Source organism: Leptinotarsa decemlineata, unplaced genomic scaffold (genome assembly GCF_025532065.1).
Source record: "Leptinotarsa decemlineata unplaced genomic scaffold, Ldec_3_MD MMD2_tig00026328_RagTag_RagTag, whole genome shotgun sequence".
Taxonomy (NCBI): Eukaryota; Metazoa; Arthropoda; class Insecta; order Coleoptera; family Chrysomelidae; genus Leptinotarsa; species Leptinotarsa decemlineata.
Genome location: NW_027412688.1, coordinates 27,052,986 through 27,074,715, shown reverse-complemented (window position 1 = coordinate 27,074,715; position 21,730 = coordinate 27,052,986). Strand labels below are relative to the sequence as shown.

Here is a 21,730-nt window from a genome sequence, read left to right as displayed (position 1 = left end):
TGCTCTAAGAAAATGACATTCGAATCTAAATAGCTAGTGAAATAGAAAAAATTGAAAATGGTGAGTCATCCCCTTTTTTTCAACGCCTAATAAAAAAAAGCAAAGAAAACGCATCAAAATCGGATTTTGATAAGTTTAACAACGGTCTTCTTCATCGATATATAATCAATTCTTACATTATTCAGAAAAAAATTCCACTTCACGCCGCATACATCAAGGGTTCAGATGGGGGGAAAACGAAAAAAATTTAAAATTACTCATAGAAAACCAGCGATTCGGCAGCTGCGAAAAAATTTTCTCAAAGACACGAAGAAATACCGTGAGGAAGGTCGAACAATAATTTATATGCATGATACATATATCCATGCTTCACATACACATGAGACGAGTTGGAATGACGATTCGAATGAAGGATTGCTTGCAACAATTTCAAAAGGGCGGAGATTCATAATTGTGAATGTGACTTGTGAAAAATTGATATCAAAATTTAAATCCAACACAAAATCGAGCGACTATCATAGCAAAATGAATTACGACAATTACAAAAAGTGGTTGCAAGAAATGTTAATTCCCAGAAAAGAGCATTTTGTCTATCAACCACAATTCAAGTTGTATGAAATTGATAGGATTATGGAAAATCATGGACTTACTGTACTCAGGTTGCCTCCTTATCATCCAGATTTGAATTCAATAGAATCAGTATGTGCATCACTGAAACAATAAGCTTACTCTTGATTTCGCAATAAACAAAATTATTAGAAATGTTCCAGGCGATATTGACAACGATAGTACCAGTGATGATAGTGATAACTCTACAAGCGATTACGGTCTGTCTGGAGTTGGTCCTTTGTAATTTTCTTATTATAACTTGAATTATATTTTTGTTTGGATTCATTCATATTAGTAAATATAATGTTTCCGATTTCTTTTTCATACTAGGTCATTCTACCTTTCCTTAATAAACCCAAAATTGAATGCAATACAGACTGCTGAAAAACAAACTCATTAAAATTCAGTTACGTAAATACCACATTATCATACTCAACTAATAATTGACCGTTAATTGAAAAACCATCAACTCTTATTGCTACTTGAGGCGAGGACTGTACTCTCAGGCCATTCTAAAACCCGAATAGGCGCACCAAGTCGCACGGTAGATTCCATCTTATTCTAACCTAATGCGTTTTCTGTCAGTAACGTACAAAGGTGGTGATATGTTACATGTCGCTTCCGAAATTTGACAAGCTGTCTGTCTGGTACATATACAAAAATGAAACAAATGACACTTAAAATAATTTCCTGACTATTCCTGGAAAATCCATTTCAGCAGAACTGATACGAGTATGTACAGTAAAACTTATCTCTTTGCCAATCTTTCACATAATCAATAGGGCGATTTCCAATGAATGACTTGTCATGTATTATTGTCTCGTGAAAATAACTGGAAAAATCGATTTATAGTACATATACATATCAGTAGGTATTTCCTGAATATGTTTTCTTTTAGGTAATCGAAGTCATGAAACACCCTAGGGATAAGGCTGAGAGTAAATATAATCCAGATGTTGGTGTTTCTAAAGAAGACGAAGAGAGATATCAGAAACTGCTGAGTGAAAATGAAGATCTGCTTCGGCTGATAGCGCAGGTAATATTAAGTAATTTTTATTCAATTAAATTGGTACCTACAACATTTTCTGTGCATACACCGATAGGTAGGGAAGATATTCACGTAATATCATCAACCATAGTTTTTATCGAGCTTCTCTAGGTATTCCTACCATACACAAAGAAAGTGGATAATAACTTAGATTTCCTTCACAAAAAACTAATTTCGTTTCAATATCATCAGTATCATCTGAATTCTTTGATACTTTTCCGACAGATTCAGATAGATCTATCTCATCTGAGTTATGGAAAATTGTAAAATTTCAAATTTTCTCATTATCACTATTGTAAGAACATTTGTCTACGACGGAAAACTAGACATATCAAAAAGTATTTGTAAACATACGTTTTTGAACTGAACATTTTCTACATTATCAATAATTTTTTGGTGGCAAAATCTAACTCAATGAAGTCGACATGACAAAATCATCAAATAATATTCTTTTTACTGATACCATAGAGAAAATTCAAAACGATATGTCTGTATACTATAGCAAAAAAGAAAACTATTTCAGCACACTCAACTCACATGCAAATCCAACATGGTGAAATAAGGCGAAAAACAAATGGTTTTTGTTGAAAATGAATGAAAAACTTTCTGTCAACCGTGTAATAATAGTAATGTTGTAAATCATGCCCTAACGAAAATAACGCCGGCCGCCACTGGTAGCCATAAACCAATTGTGACGTAGCTAAGAGCACGCGAATGTCAGATGTCCGCATCGCTCTAGATGTAGCGAGAATAATGCTACCGATTTCAATGGAATTCCGACGAAATTTTCAACGCATTCCATTACGCTAGCCACGAGCATATCGACACAGTCAAGTGGAAGTTACAGTGCGATACGCGAAGCGATCTAGTGAGGCGATGGACATTCGAATAATAGTTGAAGTTTCAGTTGTGTTTTAGAAGTGTTTGTTGTATTTAAAGTGAAATAAAGTCAAGTTGGATTATCGTTCAGTGTGAATCCATGTGGTGAATCCACCGGGAAAATGTAACATTTGGTGTCAGAAGTGAAATAATTGACTGAAATTTTTCTGTTTTATGGTGAAAACAAGGAGTGTCAATTACAACAGAATGGAAAAGCTTAAGAAAATGTCTGAGGCTTTGCCAGCTAGCCTGGCGGAGAATGAAAAACGCAGATGAGATGAGAGATGAAGATGAACGAAGAATAGAGGAAGAACAATTACGCCGAAATGAAGATCGTGAATTACTAGTAGGTATTCAAGAAAAGCAGGAAAAAGACAATCAGATGTACCGTCATTTATTGGAAGATTTAAAATCTTCCCAAGTGAGCAGTACAAGTACAGGAATATATTCAGGAAAAATTTGGAACACTATTTTAGGAAACAAAGGAGGGATTGGAGAAACTAGTCGGTGAGAAACTTGAAGGAGTCGACAAAAAGTTTATTGGAATGAACAAAAGGTTCGAAGGAGTTGATAAAAAGATTGGAGAGATTTTCCGGGAACTTCGGATATAATTACCGGAACCGAAAAAGACTACTGTGGAAAAATGGAAATCGAAAACAACATCTTCTTCTTCAATCAGTAGATTTATTAAAACTCCAAATTTCCATGGCGAATCTTCATAGTCAATTTATCGCAGACAATTTGAGGCCGATGCGGAAAATAATGGGTGGAGAAATGAGGAGAAAGCAACAGCTCTACGAGGAACGACCTTTGCAAAATATTTCAGTGAATAGGCAGAAGGATTTTGAAGCAGTCGTATCAGCTTTGTAATTCAGATATGGTAGCAAGCACCTTCAACAAGTTTACTAAGCTCAACTGAAAGTGAGAACTCAAGGTCCATCAGAAAGTTTGGAGCTGAAGTCGGAATGTTAGTAAGATTCGCCTACGCAGAAGCACCGGATAACTTCACCCACTGGATTAGTATCCATTAGTTTCATCGACGGGGTTCGTGATACGGAGCTGCATCAGTCATTGAGGATGGCACGTCATAAAAAATTAAATGAAGCCATCATTTATGCCTTAGAATTTCAAGCTGCCAAAAATGATTCGCGACAACAACGAAAAGTTCTGGTGAGGGCCATCAATGAAAAGGAAGACGAAGGAACAGATCTAGAAGAACTCTTTAAGAAATAGTCTCATTGAGGAATGAGAAAATGTCAGTCAAATATGTAACTTTCTGAAGCCAGATTTCAACTTCAAACCTGGACTTGAGATCAAAATTACTATCCTTCAATAAAAAATATATTCCATGACGAAGTTTAACAAATCGAGCTAATATCCTGCCTCTTGATAACCAGCGCATTTTCCAGTGTAGTAACGAAACATATTCAAATATCATCTAGTTGGGTGAACGTGCTTTGATGTGATTCATTATATTAACGATTTCAGACAAAGTTGTTTTCAAATTATCAGGCATTTCCTTGCAAGCCAGTGTTTCTCTGTGCAATACGCAATGGGTACTTTTGGCTTCAGCAGCAACATGTTCAACCCTAGCAATCAGTCCACATAGTCTTCCTGTTATGGCCTTGGCACCATCAGTCAGAATACCAACACAAGTTTTCCAACCAATGCCATATTCTTCAAAATAATCATTGATGAGGTTGAAAATATATTCTTTCTTTGTTGTAGACTACAAAGTCTTGCAAAATGAAATATCTTTCCTAAAAATATTTTTATACACATATCTTACAAATACAAGCTGCCCAGTGTTACGCGTAACTCACTTTGGAAACCCTGGTCTAGATTATTCAGGTCACTTATTTTCATTTTGATTTCGGGGATTCCCAATATTACTTTTTCGCTGTATGAATAATGAACGTCTTTATCAGGATATTAGAAAATAAACATTGACAATCAAATTTTTCGTAGTTGTATATACTTTTATTCCATATTTAGAGGTAATAACAAACCACTTTGTGGAATTGAAACAAAAGCAAATGGAAAGAATGCTTCATCTCAGCAAAATTTCGAAATGATTTTCGAAGATATTTCGAATCGTCCAGTAATGAATTCTTTAGTCAAAATCCTTGGGCTGAATGGTTTGAAAAATATTGGCAACACCTGTTTCATGAACAGCGTAATCCAATGTTTATCAAACACCAGATGGTTATTGGAATGAAAAAGGATGAATTTATGAAAGATCAATACTAGTATTTCTAGTATGGAGGGGGATTTAATCAAAGCGTTTGCAGAAGTCACCAAGGAATTGTGGTCAGGAAATTCATTTGATATAGTAGTTCATGGGTGATGCCCATAAAGACGCCCAGGAGTTCCTTCGTTATCTTTTAGAAGATCAACATGAAGACGTTAATAGAAATCATGGGAAAGCTAGACGGATCCTAATGGAAATTTACGAAAAATTCATGGCTTACATATTTGTGGATGCATAACTCTGAAATTGTAGATAATTTCGTTGGTCAATTGAAATCCACAATGAAGTGCACACAATGTGGACACTCATCAGTAACCTTCGATCCTTTCTGTCTCTCTCCATACTACAGATAACTGATTCATGGAGTTTGTGGCCATGCTTGGATTCGTTCCCACGAGAAGAAACTTTGGATGGGAATGAAAAACCGACGTATTTGAAAGGCAAGGGAAGGAGAAAATGCACAAAGTCCCTAACAATCAACAAATGTGGCTAGTTGTTATAATTGATATTCACTTTTAAATCACAGTGGGACTACTTACAGCGAGCATCACACAGCATACTGCCCACAACCGTATACGTCCTCTTTTATGAAAATGATGGAACGAAGTCGCACCTTTGAGATAACTGAGTAAAAGTTTTTTCATGCTCCTGTACCAATATATTTGATATTTATATTCAAATATTTGTTTTTTTATTTGACTACCTGATGAGATTTGAATTTATAGCTTTTAGCTTTATCAGAAATACTTATGTTTGGAATAGTCTTATGTAAACTGAATCGAGTTTCCAAATTAGTACTGAGTTTCTAATAATTTCATCGGAATTTCTGAAATTTCGTAAGAGAATTAAACTTTGAGGACTCATGAATTTCATCTTCTAACCCAAAATTTAGATAAATTCACTTTTTTCCACATATTCTTTCTTGTCTATAGCAGATCCTATTCAGGATTTGTTTTTTGTTATTCACTTTCATCATTATTACCAAATTATTGTTACCGAAGTCACTATGAAAAGTTTTATTTTTATAGTTATAAGTCAATAACAAAAAATATTGAAAGATGTCTGAATCATTACTGGGGTCAACAAATTTGTGGCAAATGTTTGTCATTTTATGTATTTGCGATATCAAAACAGCGAACTGAAAATAGAAATTGAATTTCTAGGTATAATATGTCAATTATCGCTACCTCGACTATAAAGTCATGTTTAAGTCGGTAAGAATAACTTTGCTCCAACTAAATAACATAAACTTCTTCTGACTTGAACGTTGATTTTTCCAGAAAGAAGAAAAAATAAATATACTCAAAAATAGGCTGGCAGAAAAAGAAGTCGGAAAGGGCGGACTAACGCCATCTAGCATCACTCAAGGTAAGGACACGCTTATAGTGGCAGATTTCATTACTGACGCAGGCACTTCTGATTCTGCTTTCGGGGGTGGCATCTCTGTTTACACTCGATCGTCGAGGTGCAGTCAGTCAGATGTAGAATTCAGCGAGAGCTATCTATGATCAAATGATTCAATTGATATGTAACAACGAAAGTGGTGAAAAACCCATATGTCTATTGAAATCAATATTGTAACTGAGAAAAATTAATAACGCCGGCCTCAAAAAACAATGTGGATGCGTCAAAAAGTACGTGTTATTCCTAGTACAGGCTCATTAATTTCTTGTTTTTTTCACCACAACTAACAAAACAGAAAGTCAAGGAACGTTTCACAGTGAAAATTTCCACTGAACAACATTTATTTACTTATTATTCAAACAATCTATCACAGCCTAATTACATGGATGGAAAACATTAAAAATTCATAAAATACTTGAAATACTCATGAATGTATAAAAATAGTAAAATATTTACCAGAACTGTAGATGTGAATACTGCTTAAATAGGTAAATTTAACATATGCTCTAACAGTTTTCGCGGAATACTGATTGGAAAAGTGTCCAGTCAAGATCTATTGATATCCTATTCAAATGATTAACTAACTTGAGTAAAGATATTAGTGGTGTTTTGTTTGCGGTACTTATGGTTGGAATATTGAACAAGAGCGAAAATCGGTTGCGACTAGGAGGAACGTGAAATGGTGACAATCAATGATGTTATTCAAAAGTTTGTGCATGATTAACATTGCAGAATGAACTTCGTGAGAACGTTTTTGCAATTGGATTTAATCTCCAGCTATTCTAATCCAGTGTGAATCGCTACTTTCGCACAGGCACCGCTCTCAGAGCACCCTAAGGATTTTCCTGTAGTGCTTATGTTTTGTCTTCAAGAAAGGTTAATTGGCGTTGCTGTTCTGAAGATAATATTTTAAATCCATGTCGAATATCCGAAGACTTTGTTGCGATATAGTTTGGCGACTTGAGATATCGTTATAAAATAAATACATCAAGAATTTATTCTGAATGTTTTCTACTTCTTTCATATAGGTTTGGTACTCCGCAAAGCAAATAATGAAAGCAAACCAAATGAAGAAATTTGTCTTGTTACAAAACCCAACATCCGACTACCAGATTTCATAATATATCGTATATGATTAACAAATGAAAATTGTTCATGACACCTCAATCCAAGATCTTTGTTTTCAGTTCCACTTGTGTTTCACTGAACGATAACTTCATCAGGCGTGTTCATACTGAATTAATTCTTTCCATTATATAATGATATTTTAAATCATATGATTTCCTTCTTATTAATGTTCAGGAAAAAACTAGTTACAATTTTGAAAGAAATCCAAACTCATTGAACGGACATGTAATACCAATTTTCACAACAGAAAAAAAAATTCATAGAAAAAATAAGCGAGTATGCTTTAGACCAGGGGTCTCCAAACTACGGCCCGCGGGCCAAACCCGGCCCGCCAGTGTCATCAATGCGGCCCGCGACAGCCAATGATTTACTGTCATCAATCTGGCTCGCGACATCCAATGATTACCTAATTGTTGTTACTATTGCTGTGATAAGTTGAAGAAGAAAACACAGAATGATAATTACTCGGTTTTATTTACTTGCAAGGTAAAACCTAACGACAGAAATTATGACAAAGAAAACTTAACTCAAGTATCTAAGTTTAAGCATATTAATAACCAACAAATAATTGAAATGAATCACAGTTAAACAAAAACACTAATGAGATTTATATAATTGTGATTTTCCACCGACAATACTTTGTAGTTGTGGATCAATTTCACTTGTACTAATTATCAAAAGAGATTTAAGATGCTCATCGGTTAATTGAGATCTGTAAACATTATTTGTGTACTTCATCTTGGTACTACCAACATACAACTTGGTAGTACCAAAAACAGAAAACAACCCACGAGCAAATTTATGCAAATTATCAAATTGTTTCAGTGGAAGACTCTTATAAAATTCCAACAAAGATAAATTTTGATATTTGTTTTCAAGCATATCACTGCACCGTTAATCAATAATTTCCATTTGGACTTCCGGAGCCAGGGTTTCAATGTCAGAATCAAAAGGATTTTGAAAAAGCTTAATTTAATCTGAAAAACGAATATCAAAATTTATCTTCAAAGCACTCAAAGTTTCAATTGCAAAATTGACGGAAAATTCAGTCTCTGTAGCGTGGCTGAATATTTCACATGTTTCAAAATGTGTGAAACATTTTTAAAGTAATTGCGATTGAAATAGTATTATTTTCTGCCTGAAGGAATGCTAACTTCCACATCTATTCACTATCGGCAAAAGGGCCTTACTTCTCATTTTAAAAAAATTCGATCTCTGATCTAAGTTCAAAAAAGCGCTTAAGGACTTTTCCGCAACTAAGCCAGCGTACGGCAGTATGATATGATAAATCATTTTCTCCAATATGTTGAATAAACTCGCGAAATTGTTGGTGATTCAGCCCAGTGGATCTGATGAAGTTAACAACTGATATGACTGGTTTTAGAACTTCAGACATATCCAAACATTTTCCGCACAAGGACTGTTGATGAATGATACAATGTAAGACTAATGGTTTTGAACCACCATCGTTTTCTACAGCCTTTGACACAAGTGTAACCACTTCTTCATATTTACCATACATATTTTTGCCTCCATCAGTTGTTATAGATTTCAAATTTCTCCATCGAAGGTTCTTTTTATCAATGGCATTTTCAACTCCCTTAAAAATATCTGCCCCAGTTGTCGTGCCGTGAATACTATCAATATCAAGAAGTTCTTCATACACTTCATAGCTTTTATCTACTCCGCGAATAAAAATCAACACCTGAGCAGTATCTGACACATCTGTTGACTCATCCAATGCTAGAGAAAACCACTCATGATGTCCATTTTTGTCAGACAGTTAAGATGATATATTTTCTGCGATTTTCAAATTTTTCCTTCCGCAAACTTCCTGTATATTTGGAGTAACTTTGAAGATGTTTCGATTCATAGTGTCGTTTAATGTTATAGTCTTTGAAAACAGCTATGGTTTAATTACAAATTGAACATGGCGCCTTATTACTGGACTCAATCACAAAATACTGAAAGTTCCATTTTTCTTGGAACGTTCTGCATTCACTGTCAATTTTTCGCTTCTTTTCCATACTAACAAATCACACATTAAAACAATAAGTCAAATCAAAATACTTTTATTGACAGGTGTTACTTTATTTCACAATAGACAGTTTCGCTTCCTTTGCCTTTCCTACGCAGACTAACTCGCAGTTGCACCGCTAGCCTTTTTATATACAATTATTACTGGCATCTCGAGGTGATCGGAATACACTAGAACCAGAACTTTCTCGAACCAAAGCGGTGATTCCAAATACGCCTTATGCCACCTAGCGAGTAGCTGAAAAAAAAAGTACATAGTACCACTACTCGCCACTAGATGTCGTTAAGTGTCACAATATACAATAATAATTGAAATGCAAAAAAAGCGTAAGTTTGCTTAGGTCACGCACTTTGCGACTATCCTAGTCTAGAAATATAGTTAAGGGCGGAAATTGGCCCTTGGAACAAACTGAAAAAATCATTATGCCTCGAAGGCTTCAAAGTTTGGAAACCACAAGACTGAAGTAAATGTATAAGTATAGGGTATAGTCGTGAGAACTTTCCACCTGTGGATATAAGTTTCACAGCAAGGTTGGGATAATAACAATTAAATTCATTAAGTACATTATTATATTAATTCCAGATTTGGTATATTCATTGAAACATTGTTATATGGATTTTTATAAACCGTCAACAGATAGGAATATATCTCACTGAGATGATTAATATCTGTTTTTTCATCAATGCAAATTTTATTTTCAGCGATGAAGGCCATTTCAAAGAAGGACCTATTTGTTGAATGTGGTTCACTAACTAAGACTTCAGGAATCAAAATTCATATGGTGGTCAAAACTTGTTGACAATGTCGGTTAGCGCGCATCTTTCGGGACACTGTCTACAATCAGTTTTGTGAGAGGATATTCTGGAGCTCAAAGTTCTTGAAGTTTGACCAACATAGTTTTTGTTACACACTTGACATGGGATACTATATGCCACATTCGTTCGAGAAGTGAGGGGGGTTTATCTTTGACTCTGGTGTGTATCGTCTAAGTGTAAGAACTGCTTTATTGGCTATCTTAATATTCAGTAGTTCGTTGAATATTCTAGAGAATTTGGAAGTGATTTCCTTAATAAAGGGTAGAGTACTATAGAAGACCTGAGGAGGAGCGATATTGTTTTCATTGTTGTCAATTATATTTGGGTTTGTTGGAAGAGTTGTGATGATGTCTGTTATGGATGAGAAATTAAACAAAATATTTTTCATCATACTCAAAGGGTATGAGTTACCTAGAAATAATTTGAGTAGAATATCAAATTTTTTTTATGACATTGGATGTCAGGTGTTAAAAATCTCGAAATTTTGATTTCACTAAGGTCTTAGCTAGTGAACCACATCCAACAAAATGGTCCTTCCCTGAAATTACCTTCATTGCTAAAAATAAAAATTGCAATAATGAAAAAACAGATATTAATCATCTCAGTGACATATATTCCTACCTTTTCAACAATATTTGAATTTACCAAATCTGGATTTAATATAATAATGTACTCAATAAATTTAATTTGAATGTTATTATACCAACCTTGCTGTGAAAATTCTACCTATAGGTAAAAATTTCTTGAGGAATTCTTTACAATTTTAACTTGGTAACAATTTTTATCATTATTACCACTGACATAATGTCATGTCAACTGTTTGTCAGTCCTAACCATTAGATACGAATTGTGAAATTTCCACATGTGGATAAGATCCTCTTCTAATAATTTCAAACTGTAACGTATTTTTTCAAATATTAGACATCCTTTTCCAATTTTGTAAATGTATTTTACCAATGTACAATACATTGTGCTCAATATTTTACGTAACCATCGTATGAAACATCCTCAACAAAGTTGTAAGTCTAACCATCCATTTATATCTTAATATTACTTACACAAACAATTTTGTAGCATCCCTGATCATGAAAACAATTCATTGAATTTTCGAAAGCTTGGACACACTTTTATTTGCTGCAAAGCCCCGCTTTTTACTAGTTTTATATGTTTATATGTGTATAATATACACATGTATATACATATATCAATTTTCTACAAATATTTAAATTTATTTTGGGTTTTTATCTATAAATCAATATTTTTCAATAGATTTTTTATTCAGTGTCACTGTTTTTCGAATTTGAAAGCCGTGGATTTTTGGAATTTCTTCCTGACGTTTCGCTGGCGCGAGTGGCTAGCTTCTTCAGAGGTTTAACCAACATGGCTTGCTGTCCGACAGCTGTCGGAAGAAATTCAAAAAATCCACGGCTTTCAAACTTTGAAAACAGTGACACTGAAAACCTCAGCCGCGAAAGTCTGAACCATTTTGTCAGATATTTTATTTTTATTGATTATTTTCATTATCAGATACATATTAGTAATTACTGTAGTTGATTCTGAGACCAAGACAATAGGCATATATCATGAGAAATAAAATACATGTTTTCTAATGAAATATAGAAAGACAACTAGAGAAAACTGTATCGATTGTTATTCCATGTCTCGTGGTAGGCTCATTTCGGATATTACTCATTTGTAGTTCTAATTCATCTCGTGGAAAGTTTACCAAGAACACTTTTCGTAACTCTATCGTCACGCATTCACCAGCTCACTCCCCAAGTCAAGCGCGCGTAAAAAAGTTTCACTTCAACAGTATTCAATTCTATTCGGTCATTAAGTGAATTTCCAAAATTTACAGTTTGAAAATGAATGAGTTTGTATAATTTCTTCATTATGTTCAAATTTTCAAGTGGATAGAATATTATTAAGTAGGTAGAAGGTTATAAGATTCGGATTGATATATAATATAAACTACTTATTAGGTAGAATGAACTCGCCTGAGGAAGTTATTGTATAGTGAAACACATGTTGCCTTATTGTGAACTTTCCAGCGGTTTTCTCTGAACTGTTCAGTGAATATTCTCACAATAAGGTGTTAATTGAGTACATGGATTTATATACATCAAATCAAAACAAAAACACCCCAGGATAGAACACGAATACAAAACACTCGAACAAAACAACTTAACTTCAAAATGCCGTTTATGAACAAAGTTGTACGACAAAAAAGCTACAGCTACCTCAGCCTCAAATTTTTTAATTCGCTACCCAATCAAATAAAAAGTTCAAAAAACCAAAATGAATTTAAAAAACGATTAAATGACTACATTACCAGTTTGCCACGTACAGAGATACATAAAATAGTGTATTGATAATATTTCTGTGTCCATACATATATAGTTATTAACCTCAAATAGTGTTCCGTTATTATATAAATATATCTTTAAATCGAAAAACAAACTGACCATATGTATGTGTATATGTGTATGTATGTATATATGTGTATATGTGTGTATGTGTATATATATATATATATATATATATATATGTGTGTATATATGTATTTTAGCTAATGTAAGTGTATATAAGGATATATCTAGGGTTGAATATGAATGTTGTATTTTTATTATTTTATTAGTTTTCTTTAAGTGATTTTAACTTTGATTGTAATTTTCACAGTCACACACAAACTGGAAACAGTTTATGTGACTTCTTAGTTTATTAACTTAACTTGTTTTTACTCTGTCTGTATTCTATATTTTATATTGTACCTGAAGTTAATAAATAATAATAATAATATACAAAAAGTGAGTTCCAAAACTCATACCCCTATATTTTGATATTTGTATTTTCACATACCTATATACTTTTTTTTAATCATGTGTCTGGTCATGAAGTCAATTAAAGGGTACACTTTAAAAAAAATAAAAATCATTTTGCTGAAAAATACACATCGCAACACGGTCTTTCACAATGAAAAGCTTAATCGAATATTCACTTATTAGACGAAATGTATACGGATTTTGATTCACAAGCAAAATAAATATCCTACACGTTTTCTCGTCAGACAAAAATGATTTAATTACAAAAATGATATCACAAGTCTGCAACAAAAAAAGCTTTCGAGATGTACTAAAAATACTCAAAAAATTCCAGAATGTCAGGTTATTTTGCCAAACACAAAATTGAATCATAAGAAAGGGTTTTTTGGGCTAACTTGAAGTCATACATGAAGTCATACGTTGCACATGCGCTTTGAATTTTTTGAGGCCGGTTTGTACGACTGCGACAAATATATATCTGTCTTCACTTTTGTTAACAGATATTGATTTCAGTATATACAGTGCAGATGCAAAAAGTAACCCTTTCTCAAGTTCTGAACGAAACCAGAGATCAAGGTCGGAAAAGATGAAATTCACATTAATTTTTTTTTGTGAAAACACAATTATGTGACGTAGTCTGATGCTGAATGGGTGCTAGAATTGGAGTTTTGTGGTCAATCTCTCGATAGGTCTTTCAATTCTCTATCCAATAGTGATTGTTTTTATTTCAAATCAGACCAGCCGTTCCTGAATAATTGACAGTTTCATGTTTTTCTTGTAATCTGTAAAAGAACGATGAATATTGAAAATTCAATGAAATTTCATTTAAAACTCATTCCACTTCATCCCAGTTCACCAATCACTTCCTGCGAATAATGAAATCTGTTTATAAATGTTATGGATTGATTCTGGAAAAGTTTCATTTTACTATCAGACAGTTTGTTCATTGATAAATAGGAAAATACCCGAGAATAAAATTATTATATTATTCGATCGTTCATTGACGTATCTGGATATGCTGCATGAATGATGAAATAGTCCCAGCAAATCCAAATGAGTTTTCAAGTGATGTTACCTTTCGGCAAGATGGAATAACTTCTCAGTTTAATCTTCCTCTTGAAGATGATCACTTGGTGATCGAAACACGTTTCAAGGTGTTAGAAATAACGATTTGGTGTTGGGAAAAAACTCCAGTAATATTTCTCATTATGAGTTTATAGAACAATTTGATGACAATCATCCAAACCAGTAGAAAGACGGACCTGGTCCTTCTAGATCACCCAATATGAATCCTTTAGATTTTTTTGTGCGGACTCATGAAATATAAAGTATACGCTGCACAAACTCAGTCCAGAATTCATGGATAGAATAAAAGATGGTTGCAATAAAATTAATCTAGAAATATATTAGAAATGAATTTGTTAATGAACTTCATCATTTGAACTTTTTTATAATTACGAGTGTAGTTATATATTCAACTTCAGAGGCGATAACTCAAACCTCTGAAGATGTCAGAAACTCACGCCGATGAAGCGTCAGAAAGGAATTCCGAACGGCTGAATGGCCTCAAACTTGAAAATACAAAATTTTTCAGAAAATGGTCGTAATGGCCAAAATTTTTGACTTCATTATTACCAGAAAGAAAATGGTGAATATTTCAGGAGTGCATTTGAAATAAAATAAAGTTTTTATCACAATCACAATATGTTTCGTTTATTTATAGATCATAAAAAATATGAAATCGCTCATATCGAAAAATAAACCCATATTGATATAGACTTCCTTTCAACATTGACTTTGACTCTCGTCCAGTTCAGAATGTAGGAGGGAGGGAATTTCTCATATCCGCAACTATATATGGAAAAACACCCTGAGTCTCAGGAGAATTTTCATCATGCATTTCCTGTGATAATTGTTGAGAAAAGTATATTTCAAATTTTGTTAATTTCACTCGAAATTATTTCCTATTGTACTTTGATGTGTTTTGGATGGTTTCCGGAGTTTGCCGTGGTCTTCTTCGGTTATAATCTCCAAAAGTTTCGACTGCAACTGCGGCAATTATCTTTAGTGGCGTGGTCGAAGTATTCTTCTTGACATGTCAATTGTCAGTCAACTGACAGTTGAGACTGCAACTGCGGCAGTCATCTTCAGTGGCGTGGTTGAAGCACTCTTCGTCTCAACTGTCAGTTGACTGACAATTGACACGTCAAGAAGAGTACTTCGACCACGCCACTGAAGATGACTGCCGCAGTTGCAGTCGAAACGTTTGGAGATTATAACCAAAAAAGACCACGGTGAAACTCGGAAACTTTGATGTATTTTATTGACTCATGTAAGAAATCGCTGATAATCAAGGCGAAAAATAAAACCATTCGACCTCAGTCACTCCAGAAAAGTCAAAATAGTGTTAATAGTTGGAAAAATACTGAGGTAATGTTAAAAAGTATATTCAACAGAATGAGGCTGAAAAATATTGCACAATATATTTCATTTTATATCACAAGTGAATTTATAATATTTTATATTTCAAGTAAATATATCAGGTGTGTTTCTTGAATGGCCACTTCACATCTGAACTGATAATAATAATAAATGCAAATCATTTTTACGTGAAAACAATCAGGAATTGATAATAAATTGTTACCAGAGCATCGCGCATGGGCATTGCGAAGGACAACGATTCAAACATACAAAAAATTGAAAATAGCAACAGAAATAGTTGAGACCCTCAGTTTCAACTGAGGATCCTGAGTTTCAAAAAATTCCTTTATCGACTTTCACGCTGTTACGTGGAATTGACTTTTGTTCCAAACATTTTTTGGAAGTGTTATCTTAATGTTATTCATGATTCTTGATTCGTATTAATATGTCTCACTTTCATGAATCACCTGCAAATTGGATGGACATTCGAATATTTGCTACCATGAATGAAATAGTAGATGAAATAGTATATGCAGATGCCACACCAAAAATTAAACTATACATTATTGGATCCATTAGCAACTATACTTATCATATATTTTCTCGTGGTCTGATGGTCTTCATTCGCATTTATGAATGGAAGAAAAATCTGCATTTCCTAAAAAATAGTCAGTTCACAAAATACTTTTTCAGTTTATGAATATTATCCATACCACCACCGAAAATAAATCAGATATCAGATGTGAAAGTGAGTTAACTTTTCATGAATGTCAATAAGTTCTCAGAGATCAAAACAAATTAATGTTTCCTAATTTGCCGCAATTTCAACATGGAAGTGATATACACTGTGTAAAAGATAAGAATGAACACTATGGGTATATTGGAAACGGTAAGTGATACGAAGTCGATTGAATTAGAGAAAAGTAGCGCCCCATAATAAGCCATTCAGAAAGTTTTAATATTCCGAGTCGTTTCGAAGATATCAGAGAAAAACCGAAATTAGAGAATTTCGTTTTTCTTTTCTCCTAGCTTTATTTTCGAATGAAATGTAAAACAAATAACACTTTGCCGTAGCCACTTTGTAAGGACTATACGTTAACATAAGCAGAATTATCCTGCGACGTTTCGTCTTTTAGAAAACATCATCAACTTTGTATTTTTATATGGTCCGAAACAAAAGTATACTCTGTATACGACTCCATTCGTCATTGTGAATACAGCAACGTATCTCACAATATGATTCCATAACCATTTCTCTCGCAAAATTAAAAGTGATTACTCGACCTGCTTTTCTTCAATTTTAGATAGTACACGCTGGAAAAAAGAAACAATGTTCTGTTGTCTTAATAAAACTGTTGTTTGGTAGAATTTGTTACACATTACCGTTCCTACTTTTACATGTCATTACTTACCTAATTTATGTTAAAAATGAAAAACGGCAGCTTCTCGAATACTGAAAAATTTTATATATTGTCATGTTACATTTTGTGCCAAAGAAATTGTGATGATGCTGAACGTGCGTACTCTAATGAGTATCCAGAGAGGCGACAACCTGGTAATTATTATTTATACGTTCAGTTCTCAATTTAAAAGAATACAGATCATTTGAAAAACCTGTGGTTTAACGACAAAAGCAATCTTATTAGGAAATCCAGCGTGATGTGTTACAGGCAGTTGTTGAAAATCCTGAGATATCCACTCGCACTATTGAACATAATATCGGAGTAGCCAAATCCACCGCTCACTTCGTTTTAAGAAAAAATAAATATCATCCATATAAATTTAAGATTCGTCATGGACTCAGATCAGGTGACGATGTAAGGCCAACAACCTTTTGTGAATGGTACACTAGAAAATGCCAAGACGATGAAAATTTCCCTTTCAAAATAATTTGGTCTGATGAAACTAAGATCACCAACAATGGCATTTTTAATAGGCAGAATGTTCATTATTGGTCATAACAAAATCCGCGTGTAGGTACACAAAGTGTCCTGACATCAACATCGTTTCGATTTCAACATGTGGGTTGGGATTTTTGGTACGAATGTAACTGGGCCTTTTATCTACCAAAACAAAACACTTACATAAATTTGTTAGTAAATGATTTGGAAGCCGCTCTAGATAATTTGCCTTCAACGGTTACTGACAGCTACTGGTTTCAACAAGATGGTGCTCCAGCACATAACGCTAGAATTGTTTGTGATTAATTGAACCGTCGCTTTCCGGGACAGTGGATTGATACTCATAGTGATACATCCTGGACTACAAGGTTCTCCGACCTAACTCCACTAGACTTTTTCTTTTGGGGATATATCAAGAATCAAGTGTACTCTCATAATTTACAAAATGAAGATTTGCTAGGATTGGTTACTGCATCCTTTGACAATTTTGTTCCGAATACGTTAACTCAAGTTTTAAATTCGTCTGTGAGATGAGCGTATTTATGCTTAGAAAATAACGACGAGTTATTTGAACACTTGTTATACATTTCCGTTTATTTCCTATAATACATTTCAATTACATTTTATAAGATGAACTTTTGATATTGCGACTCGCCTTTGTATTCAACAACGCAAAAATTCCAGCAAGTGGTAAGTATCAAAATATGAAATTTTTTCCAGCGCGTACTATCTGAAATTGAAGAAAAGAAGGTTGAGTAATCACTTTTCATTTTGTACGCTGCTGTATTCACAATGAAGAATGGAGTCGTAAACAGTGTATACTTTAGTTTCGGCTCATATAAAAATACAAAGTTGATGATGTTTTCTAAAAGACGAAACGTCGCAGAAGAATTATGCATACGTAATCGTGTAGTCCTCACAAAGTGGCTTTGGCAAAGTGCTATTTGTTTTACATTTTCTTTGAAAATAAAGCTAGGAAAAAATATAAACGTAATTCTCGGATGTCTCCGAAACTACTCGGAATATTAAAACTTTCTAAATGGCATATTATTAGGCACATAAATGCGCTAGTTTTATCTAATTCAGATGATCCCGTATCACTTACTGTTTCCGATATCCTCATGCTGTTCATTCTTATTTTGGACACATTGCATACTACTGCTATCAATATTAGTTTTCTCTTTGTCAAACATTGACGACTCGATGAAACATCGAAAATATTCTAGAATTTTGTCCTGCCTCTTCATTCTATAGCTTGGCCAGTATTGCTACTGCGGTGAGACCTACCTAGACAATCGATACCTACTAGATGTAATTATTGAAATTTAGCACAATTTTTATCCCTTTCTACATTTCCATGTCAATTATTATTAGTGCATGATTTTTAAATACTTTATACACCACAACATACTTGATGGTAGTTTTCATAACAAGTGTACATACAGTGTGATCCAGAATGAGCGGTGTTTTCATCATAATTGTTTAAAATTTATCGTGCATGAAGTTGAATATCCGAAAGAATAAAGAAGAAAAAAAAAGGTTCAAAGTCATGAAATATCTTTCTTTGAATTCTACATCTGAAGAGCTTCTGTAGATTGAATTTTCAATATGCCACTTCATATAGGTAGTCTATCCTTAGATAAATCTCGTTATAACATAAACATAAAAAGGAAAATGTCTTTTCCTCCCAAAATTTTTCGTTGTATTCATAATCCAAATTTAATATCAGTTCCAAACATATGAATTTTGAATATATTAGTGTTGTGCAGACTTTTGCGATCTGATGGTTAACCAATCAACATATCATTTTCCTATTAAAAGGTTATATTTCTCAAATGAATTAACCTGTTAGACGGTTTGAAATGTTTCCATAATTTCACATTGCTTTTATGGACACATTTTCGTTTCTTTCACTCAATCTGACCACCATGTTAGCTGCGTATATAAACTCTCCTTTGCCGATGATCGGATTTTACATATAAACAACAGTTGACGAATGTTACTGGGCATTTTTATAACAACAATAATGACTTCATTTGAGAGCAGAGTGAAGAGAATTTGCTTTGAGTGAGTTTAGAATTTTGTGGAATACAAGCTTCATAATAGGTACTAAAGAATTTTCCAAATACAGTGACTTCTCAATCAATATATCCGATTAGAAAAATGGACAGTTGATATAAATGTATTAAAATATCAGAAATTACATTATGTGAATGTACAAATTATATCGCCTTATTACATAATCTATGAAGTTTTTACATTTTTATGGCGAATAATAATTTTACTATCAATGGAACTCATTGTGTTTAACTCTTTACATCATACATTTTAAGGAATCAGTGGAAGTCACACTCCTTTCTACTTATAGGGTTTTATGATGGGGTATTATTGGAATTTTTCACCTGCGCTATTAGGATCACTTGATAAATTGGACCGTAATAAAAACCAATAATTTTTTAATGACATCAAAATACTTTTGGGAACACTTGAATTTCAATTTTGCAATAATACACACATTGCCAAAATTCTTGAACCCCCTTATGTTTGTACAAATGAGACAATCATAAGTAAAGAAATGTATTACAAAGTACATTCAATTTGGTTATGTAACCAACGCAAATTGGCTGAATTTAATTTTAACTGAACAAGAAAAAATACAAACGAAAAATAGTGCATAATAAAATGATTACCAGAATCTGAAATGTAGAAGAAAACTATTTTAGAGCTAAATCAAAAATGCAATAATATTCAGTGTGTCCTCCCCTGTTCTGTAGTAAGGTGTCAACTCGCCTGTGCATGGAAACAATAAGGGCGTTAATGGTATCCATTGGGATGTTGTTCTAATCTCCTTGGGCCCCGAGTGTGACTTCCGGAAGGGTGCTAGGAGGTTTAGTTCTGTTTGAGATTGCTCGTTTGCGAGATCCCTCATGTGCTCAATGGGATTCATGTTTGGTGAATTTGCTGGCCACGGTAATCTTTGAATATTCTCAATCTCTAGTGCATGTTGTACTCTTCTCGTGCAATGTGGCCTAGCATTGTCATCAATGAAAATAAAATTGGCTCCAATTTCATTTCGGAGAGGATAAATAATGGGTTCAATAATGTTTCGAACATATATATCCCCTGTCATAGTATCTGGAATGAGAATAAGCTGCGTACGACGACCATGCATTATGCCTCCCCAAAACATTACTGATCCGTTTTGGTACGGAACGACTTCTCTGGCATTATGCATTATGCCTCCCCAAAACATTACTGATCCGTCTTGGTACGGAACGACTTCTCTAGCAAAAGATAGTCTTTCTTGTCGCCCTGGCCCTCTCCAAACTCTGTGTCGCCGACCTAACCAAATCTGGTTTCGTCCGAAAAAAGTACATTTCGCCACTGAGCTGAAAGCCCACTTTCTGTGCCGACTGTAGACGAGCGGCTATGTGTCTGGGAAGTAGCCTTGGTACTCTCAATGGCCTCCTGGATTACAAATTGGCACTAGCAAGTCTCCGTCGTATTGTGGTACTGGAAATTAATCGACCAAACGTTCTTCTTAAATGACTTTGGACTGCTGAGACTGTTCGGGCGGTTCGACGTGTCTGCTTTGTTCACTCAGTCAGTCGGCTGATGTGTGGGTCCATGGTTCAAGCCGCAGACAGAACGCTTGATTTTCACTCGATATCCCCCAACCCGTGTTGGGAATCACACGTTAAAAGGTAAGACCTCGTTAGTCCTTAGCTCGCACAAGTTTCGACTTCTGAGAGTTGTCGTTCGTAGGGGTGCAATAGCTGGTTGACAAAAAAAATATTTTGAAAACATATTAGTTACAAATGCACTATTCGGATAACTGGGAATCCTTAATCTATCCGCTAAATCGATATGAACCACTTTTTAAAATTAGAGAAAATTGAAAAACATAAAGATGAAATATACAAAAAACCAGCTATGATAAATATTTTGTTTTAGAATTTATGAGGGGGGGGCAAGAATTTTGGTGTGGGTGTACATGAACCTTGTAGATCAAAAAATTCCTTAAAAATGCAGGTTCGTCTTCAAAATTGTACGGTTGATGGTCCCCAAATCAGACCAGACCTTGTATAGATATTTCATGACCTTATTCTGATGAAATATTGGAATTTTCTGTGAAAACTTTAAACAAATTTTCAATTCATTCGCATATAAAGAGGATGGGCCAAAAATAATCGAAATTTTCTGTTCGTCCTGTATATTTTCATCAAATAATACCTGGAAATAGTCAACTTTACTGCAATTCAACCTACTCGCTTTCTCTTGTCGTTCACGCGGTCTCCATGAATAGACATCCTTGTTTATCGTTAAATTATATGCAAGTCAAAAAGTCGGAAAATGTGTGAATCATTAACTGTCATTTATACTTCACGATGAATTTTCATTAAAGTGAAATTTT

The 21,730-nt window shown here is 34.0% G+C and overlaps 1 protein-coding gene across 5 annotated transcripts in view; it reads left to right on the top strand.

Annotated features, from left to right (window-relative positions):
- The window catches only part of GABA-B-R1 (gamma-aminobutyric acid type B receptor subunit 1), a 418,797-nt gene that overhangs the window by 392,596 nt on the left and 4,471 nt on the right, over positions 1-21,730 (top strand). For 3 of the 5 annotated variants that reach the window (XM_074182811.1, XM_074182808.1, XM_074182809.1), the window contains 2 exons: positions 1,508-1,645; positions 6,068-6,489. In XM_074182811.1, coding sequence (XP_074038912.1) covers positions 1,508-1,645; positions 6,068-6,295 — 366 coding nt within the window. In that variant the 3' untranslated portion in view covers positions 6,296-6,489. Of the gene's footprint in view, positions 1-1,507; positions 1,646-6,067; positions 6,490-21,730 lie in introns of those variants that run through there. The other 2 variants (XM_023161124.2, XM_074182810.1) reach the window with 1 other exon arrangement.